The sequence below is a fragment of the Diadema antillarum genome, unplaced genomic scaffold (genome assembly GCF_040938485.1).
Source record: "Diadema antillarum isolate AM-2024a unplaced genomic scaffold, OU_Dant_1.0 seq00000269_RagTag, whole genome shotgun sequence".
In the NCBI taxonomy this organism is placed as follows: domain Eukaryota; kingdom Metazoa; phylum Echinodermata; class Echinoidea; order Diadematoida; family Diadematidae; genus Diadema; species Diadema antillarum.
Window position 1 is genome coordinate 333,714 of NW_027271305.1, and position 19,441 is coordinate 353,154.

At 38.7% G+C, this 19,441-nt stretch overlaps 1 protein-coding gene across 1 annotated transcript in view; it reads left to right on the plus strand.

Annotated features, from left to right (window-relative positions):
- LOC139729916 (serine/threonine-protein kinase STK11-like) overlaps positions 1–19,441 on the plus strand; it is a 77,707-nt gene that overhangs the window by 41,581 nt on the left and 16,685 nt on the right. Inside the window, exons 4-5 of the mRNA XM_071640833.1 lie at positions 2,964–3,096; positions 16,153–16,289. Coding sequence (XP_071496934.1) covers positions 2,964–3,096; positions 16,153–16,289 — 270 coding nt within the window. The remainder of the gene's footprint in view (positions 1–2,963; positions 3,097–16,152; positions 16,290–19,441) is intronic.

Genomic DNA, 19,441 nt, shown 5'->3' on the forward strand with positions numbered 1-19,441 from the left:
GTGATCATGATAGTATAGTTTGCTTTTTTATGACCTGAATTAAGTTTATACTCTTCGGTATAGTTTGCTTTGTTATGACCTGAATTGAGTTTATACTCTTCCTTTCCCATCCTCCCCCTCTCTTTTTCATTCTCTCTCTGAGTGTATTAGGGCCTACCTGGAGTCTTGTCCTTGAACCAGAGATCATTTTGGTCACTGTGAAATGCATAATGCTTCATATGTGATATATTTCACGGTGTTTCTATTTTCATGAAATGCTGTATACGCTGAGTATTTGGCGAGATTTTATTTTCGCAAATTTCGCGAGTCAGGTGCTATTCGCGAATTTAAAGGGTGTGTACAGTTCTGGTCGAGGTGAGGATTTAGCTTTTAACGCTTTGTGAGATATTCAGAAACCACTCTATGAGATGTCAAAGAGCATGCAATTCTAAGGGGTAGAAAAGTTTATTTGATGAAAATCGGTTTTGAAATGGCTAAGATATCCAAAAACAAGGTGAAATACATTGTATAGAGATCCTAATAAAAAGCGTGGCCTGTCGCCTTTTATTATCATCATTCTTTTGGATATCTCAGTCATTTGAAAACCAATTTTCATCAAATAAACATTGAATCCTTCTTAAGATTACATGCTCTTTCATATTTCATAAGAGGTTTCTCATTATCTCACTTAGGAATGTTCAAAACATGAATCCCTACCTCAACCAGTACCTCAACCAGTACTGTACAGTCCCTTTAAAGACTTTGTGAAATTATTGGCTCTGATCCCGACATGAATGTGACGTGCATGCATACATTTCTCTGTTCAGTAGTACTGTACTCTACGATTGTGAATTTAACCACTCCCAAAATTGTCTGGGAGTCCTGATTTGTGAAAAATTAGACTCACTAAATATATGACATATACAGTATTCAAGTCAACAGATATTTTCAAAGTTAACAACTTGTTGAAATATTGCCTCCCATAACACAAATGCATCACTTGTTTATCATCTCCATAAAGAGAAATCACAAACTTTTCTTTTAAAAACTTGATAACTACGTCTTTCTCATTCCATAAGTGTGGGTCTCAGTTGACAATTGACCCACTTCCGAAAATGTTTAACGTCTTTTTACGTACTGCATATAGAGCACTGTAGCTACAAACTACAGGTACTAATCAGACACATGATCTTGACTTGCTCGCATGGGATCAGGTGTACAATGTACAAACATAATAGTCTCAATTTGTGAAATATTATATTCTCAAAATATTCAGTATGACGTTTACAATAACCGATATTATAGGTTGTTTGTTTATCACCTGAAATTTGAAGATTCTCCTAAGTCAATGTCAACTCATTTGCCAGGAAAATAAACCCGCTCTGAATTTGGAGTTGTTTGTCATTTTCAACAATCGTTCCTCATCGATAAATTCAAAGTGAAAAGTCCCAAACATGTTTGCGCTCGAATTAAAGTGCCGCATATTGGCATTCTTTGTTGTCTTCTTGTCATCGTCAATATCGCAAATCTCCGTACAATGCGCAGCTCTATGACATGCAGATTCATATGCTGTCTTGTCAACATCTTTTCTGTTCTTCCGTCTCGTCCGTTCTTGTGAGTTCTGATATCAGCTGTTCTTTAGGCAGATTGGGCAGCGTCTTGTAATGATGACGTGATTGGCTGTGGCAGCTTCATATGCATGAAGACAAAACCGTTCCATGACAATATTAACTCATTTGTCTGATGTGAGTGCTGCCAGCAGCAATTTGGATCACATAATACAGGTTCTGGATTGGACTGCTTCTCTCTCTCCCTCTCTCTCTTTCTTTCTTGTTTTCTTTTATTTAAAAAGAAAAAAAAAGTCATGTAAGAGACCAATAGGCTGGTGCATTAAGTATGTTGAAATCTGAAGTTGGATTTACTGGGTGTATATCATATAAGAGACTCCAAAAGAATTGATAAAATTACAGCAACAATGTTCACAATAATTAGATAGAAAGAGCATTAAGACTTAAGACTGTGATGCTTAAGTACATTTGAAATTGACCTCAATTGTATCATAATTCATTACTTGACTATCTCTTAATGATGCAAAACTGCAACAAGAATATTGAGCATGAAAACAGGGGACTTTTCCAGGGAAGAATGAAAAAGAACCCAACCAAGTAGTCATGCAAGTTGATTGTTCAGGAAGAATTTGGTATTTCTTTGATGTTCACCAAGTTGTGCTAAAAGGCATCTACCGTTAAGTGCACCATGAATTTATAATGTTGAAACAAAGAAATATTTAAGAAAGATTAATCAGAAAAAATATAAACAGAAGAAGAAAGATGTTAGAAGGAAGAATGAGTTGATTTTAAGTGTAAATACAATGTAGTAAGATTGAATCATTACACTGTTGCTGTTTAATGGATGACACCTGTTGTGCAATATTAAAATTACTAATGAGAGTTGAAACTTGTTTGGATGAGTAAAATTTGTTTGTCATTCTCTCTTACCCATTGCCATTCCATTTACAAGTATGTGTGTTAGTAAATATTTCATTAGTCTCACTGTACTGTCTACTCTGATGCTTTGAGAGCTCAGCTTATGAGTAGTCTTTATCATCAGACTTTTCTTCCCTCATCTTTGCTGTCTGTCTTGGGCACCTTCTTGTCATGATCATTTGTTATCATGAAGATGGCAGAGGTTTCCATGGCAATTGGTATTATCATCATCAACGTTATCATTATCCTCATGAACATCATCATGAACATCATTATCAACATCAACAGATCATTATCATTATCATCGTCATCATCATCATCGTCTTCATCATCATCATCATCATCATCATCATCATCATCATCATTGTTTCCTTCCAACCAGTCTACAAAACAAAACGAGAAAGGAAATGGACTGGGACTGAGGAGGATACAAAGTGTTTGGGCAACAATGCAACTCATGAAACTGATCCATTGCTGTTCTCTGTTTGCTGCTTTCAGGTACTTTGTCCAGCTGGTAGATGGCCTGGAATACCTGCACAGCATGCATGTGGTACACAAGGACATCAAGCCCAGCAACCTGTTGCTGACAACCGGCGGAGTTCTCAAGATTTCCGACTTTGGCGTAGCTGAAGTGAGTATTAAAATCGTGCATGATTAGAGCCCTGCAGCTTCAAAAACTTTACCCTGGGGAGAGCAGGTGGGGAGTATGGTATTTCATAAACATCTTTAATAACTTCCAGGCAGGTGGCTATCTTGTGGTATCGTGCCAGTGGTGAAGAACATTATTTATACATCAAAGTCTTGATGGAAGACTAGTCTCCTTGATATTGCATCACCTTGTTAGGCTAGCAAGATGTCGATGGTACTAGTAACTGAAGATGAGCTCTTGGATGGACTGCTTCTGACTTGAAACAGGAGGAAAAGAAAAGAAAAAGAAAGGTCCAAGTTGAAAAGAAAATAGTACAGACAATGTAACAAAATTACACCACTGGTGACATATTTCTATTTTTGGTCAAATCTCTCTGAGCAGTACTGTAAGTGTTGTCAGCCAAACAGAAACAGCTGAGAATAACATGCCAGCATTTCAAATATATCACTGCATAATATATATATATTGAGATGCTTACAGTAGTTGACTTGGCACATGATGACTGCAGCCCTGCAAATCACATGCAGGAAAACCTTGATACTCTGGAGTTGCATCATCACTGTGCACGTAACTGGATGTTGGTGTACTTGGAGCTCCCATCAGGGAGCTTACGCAAGCCATCGTAGAGCTCTCCCCTCGCCTCCACACGTTAACATTGGAAGTTAAGCCGATGCATCACATGCTTCATATGTGGGGGACCCATGCTGCCGAGCTGCATAAAGTCAATACCCTGAAAGATATCTGAAAGAAGACAATAGCAAGCTTTAGATCTGTGGTGCGAACGCCAAGATGACGCAGCCTCCCAGGTTGGACAATGGAAATAGTTGTCTTGTGCATTGCAGAACACCATTTTTTGCCTAATGCCTTGTAGCGTTCTCATCTCAGTTCTAAAGCTCGATATTGTATGATATGTATAAAGTCATGTGAAGTGAAGACATTAAGAGCTGTAATATAAAAAGAACACACACACACACGCATGCGCACCATATACTATCTTCTGTAGATATGAAAATAGTGGTATTAGTTGCATGTCCAGATCGATGGTGACATGTGAGAGTGTGTGCAAGATCTTCACCATTGTGTGTGTGTGTGTGTGTGTGTGTGTGTGTGTGTGTGATTTTTTTTTTCTTTTTTGTCGACATCAGTTTAGGATGCCAGCTTAGACAACATTAAGTCAGCTTGACCAGAGAGAACTGTTTAATACAAAAAAAAAAATATTAGGACAAAACAAAACCAATTCATATTTAAGGCATTGTTGTGGGCATTTTTAGAGAAAAAGGAAAAGCTTTTTGCTTTTTTGAGTATATATGTCATTTAAAGCCTGGTAATTTGTCTATGGATATGCAAACACACACACACACACACACACACACACTCACACATATACACATACATAATTCGTTGCTGGGGCGACAAGACCTCGTATCTACAAAATGTCAAATGTTCAGGAGAGCCAAAAAACATGGCGGCCAAAGCACTGTAGCGAATGGGATAGCCTTTCCTTTAACATGCCCTGATGGCTTCATTTTTGGAGTAAGACAGTTGGGATTTGGACAGAACATCACTTAACCCATTATTTGACCATTAATCCAAAAAAGTAATTTTCACCAAAATTGCAGATATAAGGTCTTGTCACCCCAGCGACGATATGTATATGACAATTTCATACACTGTATATTTTTTATTTGAACAGTAGGAGAATGAGAATGAGCCCAGCATCATTATCTTACTCTTGTATGTGATACGAGGACATCAGATAGTGTAGATAGTTTTTTTTTTTTTTTTTTTAATAAAACATGGAAACTACTGATAATTCCATACTGGCAAATTTTGCATATGAAGTTGAACCTTAATTATCATAAAGTGGTTTTGCTATCTTTCATCCATGTTTATTGTTTCTTTCCATTGATAGTAATTCATTATCTAGAATTTTGCACTAATTTTGCTCGTGCACTTGATCAAGAATGTTATAGACCGCAAATATATGGTAAAGACCCATTCTTTGACAATAAGAAAATAAATGAACAAATAAACAGTTGAACAATTTGGAATTTGTTTTTCCTGGGAAGTTTTAATCATTTTTAGTACCAATCTGATATCCATTCAGTAGCTCATTATGGGCCATTCGCATGGGAAGATGCGTTCCTGCAGGTTGTGTGTGCTGGGGGCAGCTGAGCTGCCATGCCCACCCTTCTTCAAATATTGGTGACATTTTAACCAATTACCGCCGGTGACCTTCATAGGCTCTGTCCCGTACCACCGGTGCAATCACCAATAGCGGTCGAGGAGAGGAAAAGAGAATGCCTTCTCACTAAAAACGTCAAGATGGTGTGGTCCTTTTCCTCCAGTCCCCCCACCCAAGCGAGCAAGAAGAGATATTTGGTGGCTGCATTGTGCCATGTCTGCAAATAAGTGAAGGGCAATGCTGGGGAGTCTAGTTTTAACTCTTCCAAGGATCGTGTACTTTAATAATGGAAGTTTTTGCGATGTGGAATCTTCACACATTTCTCGCGATGTGAAACTACCTTGAAATACAAATTTTGATTCTTGTGTTGTTGTACATGTATGTAGTAATATACATTGTAATTTTGATTCCACAAAATAAAAGAAAAAATTCGAAAAAATTTCCACTTTGACAACATAGCTTGAAAATATTGGATATTTAAAGTTCAAATGACATGTTTTGTTGTCATACTTTTTTTTATTTTATTGAAGTTTTGTTTACAGTTTAAAACCAAAGAGTTTGTTGAGAAAAGAACATACAAAAGATCAGTTTATGGTCATTGCTGTTAGTGAACTAATCATACACATTGAACTTGAAACTGTTTTTACCCAGTGCCACTTTCATGCAAGGAAAACAGAAATACAAAACTTGCTTTGCCTTTAGTTTTACCTTGAAATTACTGAGTTCAATGCTGATGCAATTTTCCTAGACAAAAGAAAGGTTTTGAAATAAATAAATGCAAGTATTTGAGGACCATTTGAAGTTGATCATTTCATCACCACCCCCATACGTGCCTGTGGTTACATGAAGCATGTTCTGTGCATTCATGATGTTGGTGCCTAGTGTGAACGATCCCAGAACCGGGCAGCAAGCACTCTGACAGTATTGGAGTCCAGCAGAATGGTTTGTGAAGTACGCATCAATCAGCTGCTAATGGCATATATGGGTAATTCCATGGGGTTGGGACTGAAATTGTGACATACAAGTTGAAAATTCAAGTTGGGTAAATTGAAATTTTCTTTTTCCCCCTGATTTGTTACTCCCATTCTTCAACTTATTCCACTAGAAATCTGTTTATTACTTCTCACACTTTCAGTCAGCATGGGTAAACAGGTATGACAAATACCTACGTTACATGGACTTCATTTTGTGACATCCTCAATAATTTTGTGTTCTGAAATGATAACAATGAACATATCCCAGTTTTTTTCCACCATAACACATCAACATGTTATCTGACAGGCACATGAGATCATTATTAGTAAGATTGTCCATTCTGATATCAACTGCAAGACACTTTTATTAACATGTTTTTTCTACAAACCATTTACAATTTTAACCAAAGGTTTAACTTTTTCCTCAAGAGTGACACAATAACAACAATCTTTAAAAAACTACAGTCGAGGCAAGTGAGTTGTATGGACATTCAAGTGAAAACATGATTTTATTGCTATCATCAGGGGTTTTCGTACTACAACCTTGTCCACAGTATACTACCTATGTTACACGGACAGTATGTCTTTGTAACATAGGTACATTACGACATATCAACTGATTTCCTTTGTTGTGGTGTCAGATGTTAAAACCTACACACATAGACTTTATGTATGTTCCCATGAATAACACTAATGTAACAGTTCTTTGGAATTATACCTGCTGTATACCTTTGGAACAATACCTATGTTACACAGACTTCAATTCTTTGTAACTCTGGTATGAAAGAAGGTAGACTTAATAATAATAAGAAGAGTAATGTCGAGCCTTACACAATTTGACCTTATATACTCTGACTAACAACTTCATCAACTGTCAACTCAACTATGAAAACTAATAAAGAGAAATCATACAAGTTTTCTTGTCTTCTCCATGTTCTTTGTTTAAAGTTAATTTCTGCTCTTTTCTACAATGTCCATTTTCCCTCCGTGCAGTTTTCTTTTTGTCTAGTTTGTTATGTTCGCTCTTCTTTGGTGTTGCTTTGTCAGCTTCCTCTCTCTGTTTGTGGAGTGCTGTGGCTGTGCCCTTTTCACTCTTTCACGTAGTTTAATCACGTAGCGGCGGCAGAGGAGGATCCATGGCAGATTCATCGACAAACTGGACAAAAGGTGTGAAGAGAAATAAAATGAAAGAATTAACAGAAAATTTGTGTCTGTGTACTCTTTATATTCCTGTCGATGTATCTGTGTATATGAATGGAATTAAATAATTTGGACAATTTTGCTTACCTTTCTACCTCTTGTCATACCAGTTGGCTACAGTTCCATGTGTACCATCCACCAAAAAAAAAAAAAAATATGGGTTACGCTTAAAATGATGTACAGCAGTAATGTTAATAATATTAATAATAATATAGCATGTAAAAAATCATTGTAATATTCTACGCTAATTTTTTTTTTCACATCTATGTAAGCTAGCAAGGCCAAGGGCAGGGCGCTGCCCCCAGTGTCATGGCTAGGGTTTAGGTTTACGGTTACGGTCCTATTCCAAATAGACCTCAAACAAAATACTAGGCCCCCTTCTTTTTTTTTTACGGTACTCAATCCCCATCAAATTCAAAATTTTTGCCCTCTTTTTAGGATAGGATAGACCAATATTATAAAATGCCAATTTTGATTGCGGTACATATGGAACTATTTCCTACCAATTACCTACCCAAAATGAATACGAAACTGGCATTTTAGCTTTGAGACTTTACAGTGGGTGAACGTGGAATGGAAACAGTGAACCCATGTACTGCTTCATCAGAGCACCGTAAAGCCATCTAACACTATTAACAGGTAAGTGAAATCTTGAAAGGAAAACACTGACATTGTAAATCTGTTCAAGAGAAAGAATCTAACAGCTCTTAATTCCCAAAATATCAACAACAAAATTGGGCAAACTCTTTCTTTAGCTCAGACGCAGTCTGGACGCGTCTACGTATTCCAACTTCATAGTACCGTACTAACGTTCAGCACATCTACTTGGTAGATACGAATGACATAAGTAAGGTCGAAAATTCACAAGAATCGGGAGGTAAAATAATGTTATATTGCCGTGAAGATACACTGGACATACTTTTGTACGGTTTTCTAAGAGAGGGACACATGCTCCTTTTGTAGAGACGGGCATAAAAGGGGGAAATTTGGCGATCACAATTACGAACATGAACAAGTAACAAATATCTCAGTATGTGGGACTACAGCGTGTTAACAGCATCATCGTCCACCGTATATTTGGCCAGTTTAGTGGTTTTAATATCGTTTTTTTCCTCCAATACAGTTTACAAAATGTAACAAAAGTTATTTACTTCGTAAAATAGCGTACAAGCTTACTGATTGACATCGGAAACATTGAAATTCCCGATCGGAAACATCGAAATTCACGTACCGATGTAACACGGACTACAGCAGAAAAACGGGTCTTCCGGCGTCCAGGTAGGTGTGAACGGGCTGTAAGTGGTCTTCCCGCCGTTGGGGAAGTACTGCCAGTGACGTAAATACGATTGCTGAAGTTAGTGGCTCTTCTTTTTGTCGCGAGCGCGACTTTCTTATCCGATGTTACACGAAGAGGCCGGACTTCGGACGGAAGTACGGTAATATGTTCTGTGTTTTCTCTTTTATTTGGAGCTTTTTGATGCTAATTTTTGGACAATAATACTCCTAAAATATGAGTCTAATTATAGAAATCAAGTTTCTGATCATATTATGATTATAAGTGTATGTAAAACCATGCAATACCGATGTTACAACAAAAATCGCCGCGGACTTCGTTTGTAACATCGGTATGAGGTTGCTTCAAGATGCTCTGGTGTTCTTATTTTGTGACACATGTTTATGTGCCTTATAGTCTTTGTAGAAGTCACCTTGCCTCTCTTGATTATGATAGGCATAATGCTGAAAGGTTGTATATTCCTGTTTTACATTGCCATGAAAATGGCATATATTTTTGTCACAACTGGTACCACAAAAAAACCATGAGACATCAACAATGAAACAGTCACAGACAAAATAAATTTGTACACAGGCTTGTTTTTTATTCATCAAATAATTCTTCACACATCTCTCTCCAAGAATAACCACAAACCACAAGCAATTATTTGATAAAATTTTCAGAATATGACTTTTATTCCCTGCACAACATGAAAATCTAGAGCAGGCCCAACCCCATGGAATGACCCATATATCAAGGGTGTGACATGGTTGTCTAAAAGCAGTGATGCCACAGATGTAAGGCAGAGGCCTTATTTCTCAACTAGAACGGGGAATACAGTAGGTTTTTTGGAAAGAGCAGTTTTACTGCAGCTATTAATGTTGAGGTTCTAGCTACCTTCTTCTTTCCTCTGTAGAGCCATTCCATTTTCTAACAAATTTTTATCTGAAAGTGAAACATACATGTAGTGCCCAATAGTAACTCAGATGAAATTTTAGCTCAAACTGCTGATGTATTCTCGCAGGGATAAAAGAAAATATGATAGTTTGTGAAAGGGGGGGGGGGGAAACAAATGCATTTTGCTTGGATACCATGTTAAAAATTTAACAGAAAGTAAGGAAACTGCCCCTCCCACACCCCAGCATGAAGTCAAACAAGACAAGGAGGTCATCAGTAATGATAGGAATACATGTATTTCTGGATTGTCTCATGCACAGAATGTGGCTGTTTGAGGTCCTTGCACCTGTATGATGGCTTCAAACATACAACTTCTTTATATTTGAGGAAATAAATAGAAAAATTTGCCATCAAAAGCAGAATATATGCAGAGGATTCATCTGTTCTTTGCACTGAGGAATGCTAGATCCTTGAAGATCATTATCTAAAATGGTATCCAATTTTTCACACTGGGACAAAGTGTAGACTTTGAATGTTATGAATTCCTTTCCCCGTGAAAAGTGGTAAACTCAGATTAATTCGGCGATGTTTTGTAACAAGTTAAGACAAATTGGCTTCTATATGACCCAACTTGTTCAACTTTTTTTCTACTGAGTAAAAGGAAGTCAGTAGACAACCTTTCTGTGTGTGCTTAATATAGAAAAAACTGAATATACATGTTGTTTGGTTTTTTTTGCTGTGAATTTGGTGTGAATTTTCTCTCGTCAGTTCCTTGGAGCCTAAATTTGGATGAAATAGAAGATTATTGTAGAAAAGAGCATATTTTTGGAAGCCTATTGCGCTATATTTGATTGATACTGTTCCTTCTGAGGGGACAGTAATGAAGTGTGTTGCGTCGCTTCCACGTGCACCTGCGTCTGTGGCAGAAAACGCATCGTTGTGTCGCCACACAATAGGGCAATCCCCCGAAGACAAGATAGGAACAGTTGATCAGAACTCGTGCACACACCTGCGCCCGGGGGGAGCGTGGAACATAAAAAGTGTTCAATCCGCTCCAGTGACAAGTCACTTGAACTCGCTTTGTTACCATAGCAACCTGTGTGTGTACAGTAACAATAGAATTTTGAGTGGATGGTACTGAGAGGGCTAGCATGTGTGTGTGTGTGTTTTTAAGGATCATATTTGTTGTTATATCCCTCATTATGAAATCCTGTATTGTGATTGGTCTGCTTAGTGTCATGTGATCAAACATATAATTGCCAAAAGTATTATGTTGCTGATGTTGAAACAAAGTGCCAATGGAGGAAAATGTGCTACAAAATACTGTAACAGCATAATAAAGTGCATTATATTTATAACACCTAAATCCTAGTCATTTGATTGATTGTTTGATGTATTAATCATTTGTCCCATTATACTATTACGTCATCATTCATACAATTTTCGCTCTGTTTACCCTGCAATCTTGGATCCATGCGATTTGCTTTATTTGCACACATACCAAGAGCCTGGCACACTATGTACGTTATTGTACACAAAATGCTTACATTTGCAATGTGTGCTCGATCAAGCATATTGACGGATAGTGCGCTAGCGTATAGTGCTCAGCACTCTCTTGTTCTCAGATCTCACATGTTCTTTCCTGTTTTTAGTTTCATAAAACATGAAATGACAAGAATCTATTTTTAGGTGTTATTTAAAACAAATTGGGGATTTTTTTTTTTCATTTGTGCAATGGACAGAATATTTTATTTGGTAAAAGATGAAATTATTGATGCAGTCAACTTAGCTGCGCCTCGTTAAATGGATCATTCATCTTCCACCTCATGAAATATTCTGTCCATTGCAATCATAAACGTTCATTATTTGTATAATATTTTTATCAAGGCAGTATATATCCAAATAAAGAGGAAATAGAAAATATCTTTACCTCTTTATTTGGTTTTTGAAAAAAATAAGTTCGAAGAGCTTTCACCGTGAGATTTGTGTGATGAAAGTGTGTATGGTTTTGATTGCTGAAATAAGTAGGTGTCGGTGTGTAAAGTTATTCACTATCAATGCCTTTAAGTGTTGAGACATTATTTTGAATTTACGGATCCATTTGGTACATTTTTTTGGCAGTCTTGTGCACACCGTAACAAAGGATGCTGCAAAATTGGAAGTTTTATCTTCTTAGTGCTCAATTTTGATTGAAATGAATCGAACAGTCGGCTGACAGTCAGTTGTTATAAGCTTTACTTTAAGAGCTTCTGCATAGTCTGTTGACTCAGACCCAGTGTCAACATTTCACTCTCTGGCAGACTTTAGCCCAACAAAATAAATATCTAAGCTTCAGCTGTCATTTGTGTCAACTAGGCAGCTATGTGCCATTCTTTGAATTATTCCAGGTTTTAAAAGATGTAAATGGAATGCTTACCTTGATTTAAAAAAAAAGAAGAAAAGGTTGGAGGGAGAAGAGTTAAAGTGAGATACAGTAAAACCAGAAATATTTGTGTGCATATAATTTTTGCGAATTTCACGAGGAGCCAAGATTCACAAAAGTAAAATGCACTCAAAAGTTTTTGTCGACACAATAAGTTTAATGCCAGCATAGTGCTGTATGCCATCATGGTCAGCAATTTGCGAGCAATTTCATGCCAAAAAAAAAAGGCCGTCAGCTCAAGTTTGCGAAAATTTCATGCTACAAAAAAAGGTCGTAGGCTCCAGTTTGTAAAAGTTTCATGCTGTGGATGTTCCTGCTTTTACAGTAGTGCCATATTGTTTCACATCTTGTTCTGTGATAGATAAAGGTGTGCAAATGTAGACTGGAGTTTATAGACCCCGTGTATCTCCTGCGCTCTCATTACTAGGGGCTTGATGGATGGCCGATGGGGGTAATTTGCTTACATTTACATTGAGGCATGCCCCGAGGGTAATTGACAAGACAGCGGACTTTGGACTGGATGGTCTCGTGGCTCAAGTCGTCCATCTGTCATCCGCATAGTTTTTATTCGGCATGATGCCCGCTGTGTTTCTCGACTGCGTACAATAGAGATGAACCGAAAAAACAAACAAACAAATTGTTACAGGCTGAAATACTCATTACTCTCTAATGTTACTGACCTTTATGTATAATATGCTTAATTTCATTAAGATGTTACACATTTGAATATTGCATATAACATTTTATTTCATACACAATATTTTTGCATGTAAATGACACGTAGAATCGAGCTAAAAGAGTATCTCATATGAATATCTGTGGTGCAGGGAAACATTCATGACCTATTTTACTTAATAACAATGACATGCGGTAGAAGAAACATGTCCACAATATGGCCATATCGCTGATTTAAAGGGGCATAGTCCCGGTAGTGTAGATGGCGCTGTTGATGATACTGCCGAAGATTACCGAAGTAGAGCTGTCATCAAGAGTAAAGTGCGTAGGTGTTGCTAAGTAATGTTGCCTTTGTTGTCTTCTCTGCGCATCGCGCAGTCTGTAGTAATGCCAGGGTGCGTGCATATGTGCTTGTTATTATGACATCACAAAAGAAGTTTGCTAAATCTGTCATCCCTCTCAGCCGAATCATGAGCCGAACTGTGATCGGACCACTGACTACAGTGAATCGGACTTCTTCGGACTCGGGAAAGTGGGCCAAAGCGTAAGCGCCAAAAGAAGTCGATAGCGTAGGTCTCTATAGGAAACTTGCGCCGTGCACCCGCGTACGCATTTGACTAAAACACGGGGACCATGCACCTTTAATAGTAGAAGCGTATTAAAGTGAAATTTCTGAAATGCATCTGCGATACATGCGTGTATACTGGAGTATGGAAGAACCTTTGCATCAGACCCAAAACAGTCATGTCAGGGCCTTGAATGAGACTAATGCTGTCTTCATTCTCAGAAGTAACAGAGACAGTTTGCCTCATAATCTGGTATTGCCATCAAATCTGTTTACTCTGACTTATCATTCATTGATATGAATGATGGGGTTCGGGGGGGGGGGGGGGGGGGACCTTCTAGCAGTAAGAAGAAGAAGGGCAAAAGAAAATGACTCATTAGGTTTGGGGAAACCGTACATGTGTGTATACCGTACCACGAACGAGGGATCAATCTGACAGGATTTGTTTGAGGATCCACCGTGCGAGTCAGAAGTGTAACGTCTTCATGGCACTTGCCCTCAATGCTGTGCATTAACCCCCTCAGCCTCTGACTTGCAAAAATACCATTGACAGCTGGTGTGGTGTATATAGTTGCCTTGTCAGTATTGAGAGTTAAAACCAGTTTAAATATTCCAGATGGCTGCACTCTCTAGTGTAGCCGTCCAGTGTCCAAAACCCTTGCACTGATCGGGATGTTTGAGTTTGATTTATGTATGGTTTTCTCTCTGAGCCAGGTAATAATTATTCAACACAACTCTCATACGGTATTTGGAAATGAAAACGTAAGAAATAAGGAAAAAGATGGTGACAAAAGGGGGATGCCTAGTTTTAACAGCTACAGTAAATTACCCACCCTGAAACGGATTTTTTGCAGTCATATAGTTAAGATACATTGTAGAGGTACATAAACAAGCGCACCCAGCCGCAAAATTATGCAGTCATGCATGTCGAAACTATGCAACACACGTCATTATCTTCCCCTCGTAATGAATTGTACAAACATAGCAACAATAAGCTGAAAATATGTATACTTTTTCTTTGTTGATCTGTGCATACAATTCTTCATTGATACACACACCCATAGTTCAGCTATCTATGATTACATGTCTGGTTATTATTAGAATGACAATAATGTTCAAGCTACATCTTTTTTTTTTCTTGTTGGTAGACTTCCATGTTTCGAAGCTAAAGGCTAGTAAATCTAAAAGGCACAAATGATCTGTACTCACTATTTGAGTAGTATAGCAATAAACAAAACCATGAACCAAAGCAATATTCAGGCAAAAGAAGAAAACAACAAAAAGGTTAGCACTGAAGCTGTAGTCTTCATAAAGAATCAGAATGTATGATTGATGGAGTGTTGACAGCTACCAATCTTGAAGTGATGCAGCATGTCTGGAGCCTACCAGAGAGTCTTGTCATGTAGAAATGGTTCAGTTTGGGATGGCATAAGTACACAATTTGTTCAATGGTGCAGATCACGAATCACAGAGAACCGGAGTAGACAAATGACGGCATGTCATGTTGGGGATGTGCTTGTACCAATATGTACATAGTGTCTGTCTCTTGGATTGCACTCATTTGAGTGTGTGTGTGTGTGTGTGTGTGTGTGTGTGTGTGTGTGTGTGTCTGTATGTGTGTGTATGTTTGAATTTGAGTATAAGTCAGTGATGGGGGGGGGGGGGTACCGGTTTTAACTTATGTCAAGTGTAATGTGATACGTTCTGCTTTGCATGAGTTAAAACTGTATTGGTGGTGCGACAGCGCCAAGCGCCCCTGGAAATGCAGGTCGCAACTGTTGGGTCACATGCGTGCTATGTTGTCTCTTTTGTTAAGTCTGAATCGGGGCTGATGTACGTGTGTCTGTCTATGTTGGCTCTTCATTTGCCCTTGGCTTGTGGTAAATCTTGGCTTTGTTTCTTTATGATTTAATGCCATTGCACATCACAAGAAAAACTTAGTTGCATGTGCTTATATGTTACTTAAAATTTCATGAATAGAAACTGAGATATGCTGGATACATATATTTGAGTTCAAATTTCATCCTTGATAATTTGAATGGTGGTAGAAATTGAGGAAGTGTAAACTGATTATTTTATTTTCTTTCTCTCTGTTTCCTCTCTCCTATTATCACCCAATACTTTTGTGTGTTTCTTCTTTGGCGCTCTCTCGTTATATCGGTCTATTCATTTCTATGTCCATATGTTCTTGTTTGTCTCGTAATGTGCATGTGTATATGTTTCTTTATCTTCATTCATGTGTGTATGTGTTTCTGTATGTTTCTTTGTCTTCTTTCATGTGTGTATGTATTTCTATATGTTTCCTTGTCTTCATTCATGTGTGTATGTGTTTCCATATGTTTCTTGGTCGTCATTCATGTGTGTATATGTTTCTATATGTTTCTTTGTCTTCATTCATGTGTGTATGTGTTTCTATATATATCTTTGTCTTCTTTCATGTGTGTATGTGTTTCTATATGTTTCTTTGTCTTCATTCATGTGTGTATGTGTTTCCATATGTTTCTTGGTCGTCATTCATGTGTGTATGTTATTCTATATGTTTCTTTGTCTTCTTTCATGTGTGTATGTGTTTCTATATGTTTCTTTGTCTTCTTTTATGTGTGTAAGTGTTTCTCTATTTTTTTTTGTTTTCATTCATGTGTGAATGTGTTTCTCTCTATATGTTTCTTTGTCTTTATTCATATGTGTATGTGTTTCCCCTTATGTTTCTTATTTCTATTTATGTGTGCATGTGTGTCTGTATGTTTCTTGTCTTTATTCCCCTTTGTGTATGTATTTCTCTTTCTGATATGTTTCTATCTTGTTTCTCTCCCTCATTCTCTCTTTCCCCTCTCTCGCTTGATACAGCTTCTGAGTCATTTTACCAAAGATGATGCCTGTCGGACCAGCCAGGGCTCCCCAGCCTTCCAACCGCCGGAGATTGCCAACGGAAAGGACGTTTTCTCAGGGTTCAAAGTTGACATCTGGTCATCTGGAATCACACTGTGAGTATGGGGTGGGGGATGAGGGTTTTATATCCTGGGTCGGAGGTCAAAGGTTAGCCCATGAACTTCCTTCACTTCCTCTGTAGCATAGACTTCTTTGCTGGAGAAAAGTAATGGGTAGTTGAGAGACACAACATCAAGGATTAAAGCAGAATCTGAATATTGAAGTGATACATTTAGGAATTGCTCATCGTAAAGACACCTACAAGTGGACATTAATTTCTCTGTGTTATCTTTATTTAGAATGTACAGAACACTGTTTCATTTCCATGTCAGGACATTACTCAACAGAAAACAAAAGTCATTACAAGAGAATTACCGAAACAGGTCCCCATAATATGGAGCTGCTGTACTTTCCATTCCTTCCCTCTCCCCTCCCCACCCAACCCTGGATTTCTCACATGGAGACCTTGGCAGTTGTAACACATTCCCTGCTTGTCTTCTCCACGGTCCAACATGAGCAGTCAGGAGAAATTGCATGCTGAGATACTCTTGACCTTCTGGTTCAGAAAATGTGCTGCTTACCAATACTGGAATGGAATGAACAGTGTTTGTAGCAGAAGGAATCATCCTCTTCCTCCTCCCCTCCCCCACCCCCACCCCCACTTCCACCCCCACCTCCACCCTTCCTATAGCCCCTACCAGCCAAATGCATCAGTATATTGCACTCTCTGGTAAAGCTCATCTCGAGTGGTGAGGGAAGAAGTATCAAATTGCATATTACTATAATAGCAGTATACAATGTACATTTATGCCTCATACCCTACTTCAGTATCAGTCCTGCAATGTGCATTTACATTGTACTACATCATGCTGCATAGGAGGCATATACCTTAGAGTTCCATGTTTGTGTGTACAGCGTATATCTGTGACAGGTTTCTCTTATTTTTGCCATCTTTTGTGAAAAAAAAGAATGTCACTGGAATCAAATGTGATAGTTAGGTACTGTTGCAAAGAACCTTTGAGCACTTAGATTTTTGTAAAATTACATGATTGATAAACATACTTATGTCATCAAAATTTAGCTATTGATGTACTAATGAAATACAAACGTACAGCGTATGCAAGAAACAGACAATTGTCTCTGCTTCTGTGTAGGACCATGAGCGAGTACGAAGAAAATAGGAGAATAGGGGCATTGTTCCTCGTTACAGTGCGCACTCAGTGGGAGAGATGTGGGATGGGGGATGGTAATTGACACTACACACTATGAAGAAGGACATTGTACTCATCCACATTCCGATCATTTATCCACCGCCTTCCCAAATATCAGTCCTTTATGAGGTTCCTTCTGGCATGATACGTTGGGACACCATGGACCTCAGTCCTGCAATATCTGTATCTTTAATTTTTCTTCTCCCCACCCTCCCCCCACCTTTTTTCCCTTTCTTCCTCTTCCATTTCCTTCCCTTCTTTTCTTCTTATCCCAAGAGCTCGAGGGGGGGGAGAACGATGAGATATGGCAAAGCAGCGGAGTGAGAATTGGGTGCAGATTTGGCGCGCGTCCAACGCTTGAAGTGTTTTCGCCAGGGGAGCACATTGGACGAGTTATTTTTGGCTGCAATTGATCTTGGCTCCTACATAGCCATCCACCATCCCTCCTCCCCCCCCCCCCCACTGTAGTTTTTACATCCCATGCAGAGCTGCTTCTGTTAATTATGATATATGTTGACTTACGGTAACGATCCGTACCACCGCCAAAGGGCCCCTGACTATTTATGTCTCCGCGGTAGGTGTGTTCTAGTGGGAGGGCAATGGCAAAACAATGATAAATTATTGTATGTCTGATACTTATCGAACCCTCCAATTGTTGTGTGGGGGTGGTGGGGAGGAGGGGGGGGGTAGTCTTGGCCTTTTCTTTAACACCTCACAGTCTTGATTGCTGAAAGCGAAATACGCTGTACGATCCTGGATTGTCACGATGCTGAGCTTTCTCTCGCTGTGTACTTGAGGATATAAGATGCCTTCTGGTTTAAGTGGCTCACTCCATTTTCAGATTTCTTGGAAACACAAAGGGTTCACAAGATATAAACAAAGCACAGAGTAATGTTCTAGCTTCTTCTTCTTCTTTTTTTTAAAGATAGCAAACTTGGTTTTTGTGTTTTGCCAAAAGTGGTGTTGGCTTCTTTTTTTCTTTTTCATACTGAAGATACAGATGGCTAAAATAATGAGCTTCTTTACATATTATTCCTGTGCCATTGCCTAAGTGTAATATCAAACAGCACAAGATGATTACACAAAATTATCTATAGATGAGCCGGATGGGGTGTCCTAAACACTGTGTGGGGTTTTTTGTGACAGTATAAATGGACCATTTAGAACCCTCAATGTTTTCATGTACAGGTGCTTTCAAGTGCACTAAAGTCATAAACCTTCCTAGGGTGTCTGACTCATCACTGTATTCAGTTTTTTTGTTTTATGTATTGCTTCAGGAAAAATGAGCTTGTATCGATCTCTTCAATTGATTTGTAAATGTGGCATGCTTGGAAATGTGACATCTCGGCCAATATCATTTTGGCCTTCAAATCAAACCTGGTCACCTGAAAGAGGTTTCCTGTTAACAGAGACCAAAATTTTGCTGTTCAATTTGAGTGGACTTTTGACTGTGCTTGTATGTAAGGCATTGTGTGTTGCAGGGGGCTACTGTTAAGGAACATGTGTTCTGACACAGCATGCAAACTACTCCCAGTGTTTACAATGGGACAGTTGACACCAGACAGATGATACGAGCCCCTCCCCCCCCCCCCCCCCCCCCATGGAGATGAATTTGGGGTATCACATGAGGGTTTTGTGTGTGATGCTTTCATGAAAGTGCGCTCTCATCCAATGTCAAGAGATGACCTTATGCTCTTCCCTCATGTCCTACGTCTGATGCCGTTCAACAGATCCTCTGACGAATGGCCGCAACTCTGTAGCTCTGGTGTGAAGTCTGTCTGTTAGACCGTCTGTCTGTCTCTCTGTGTTATCTGTCGCATCCACTTTCCCTCATTAGTGCATCCCCCCCCCCCCCACACTCTCTTTTTTTTTTCCCCTCCTCGATGACGAACACTGCACCGATGACTCATACCTCGTGGACCAGACGGAGTTGATGCATCGCGGCAGAAAGAATACCCTCCTTCATGGCATGGTTGTGGCATTGTCTTAATCATGAG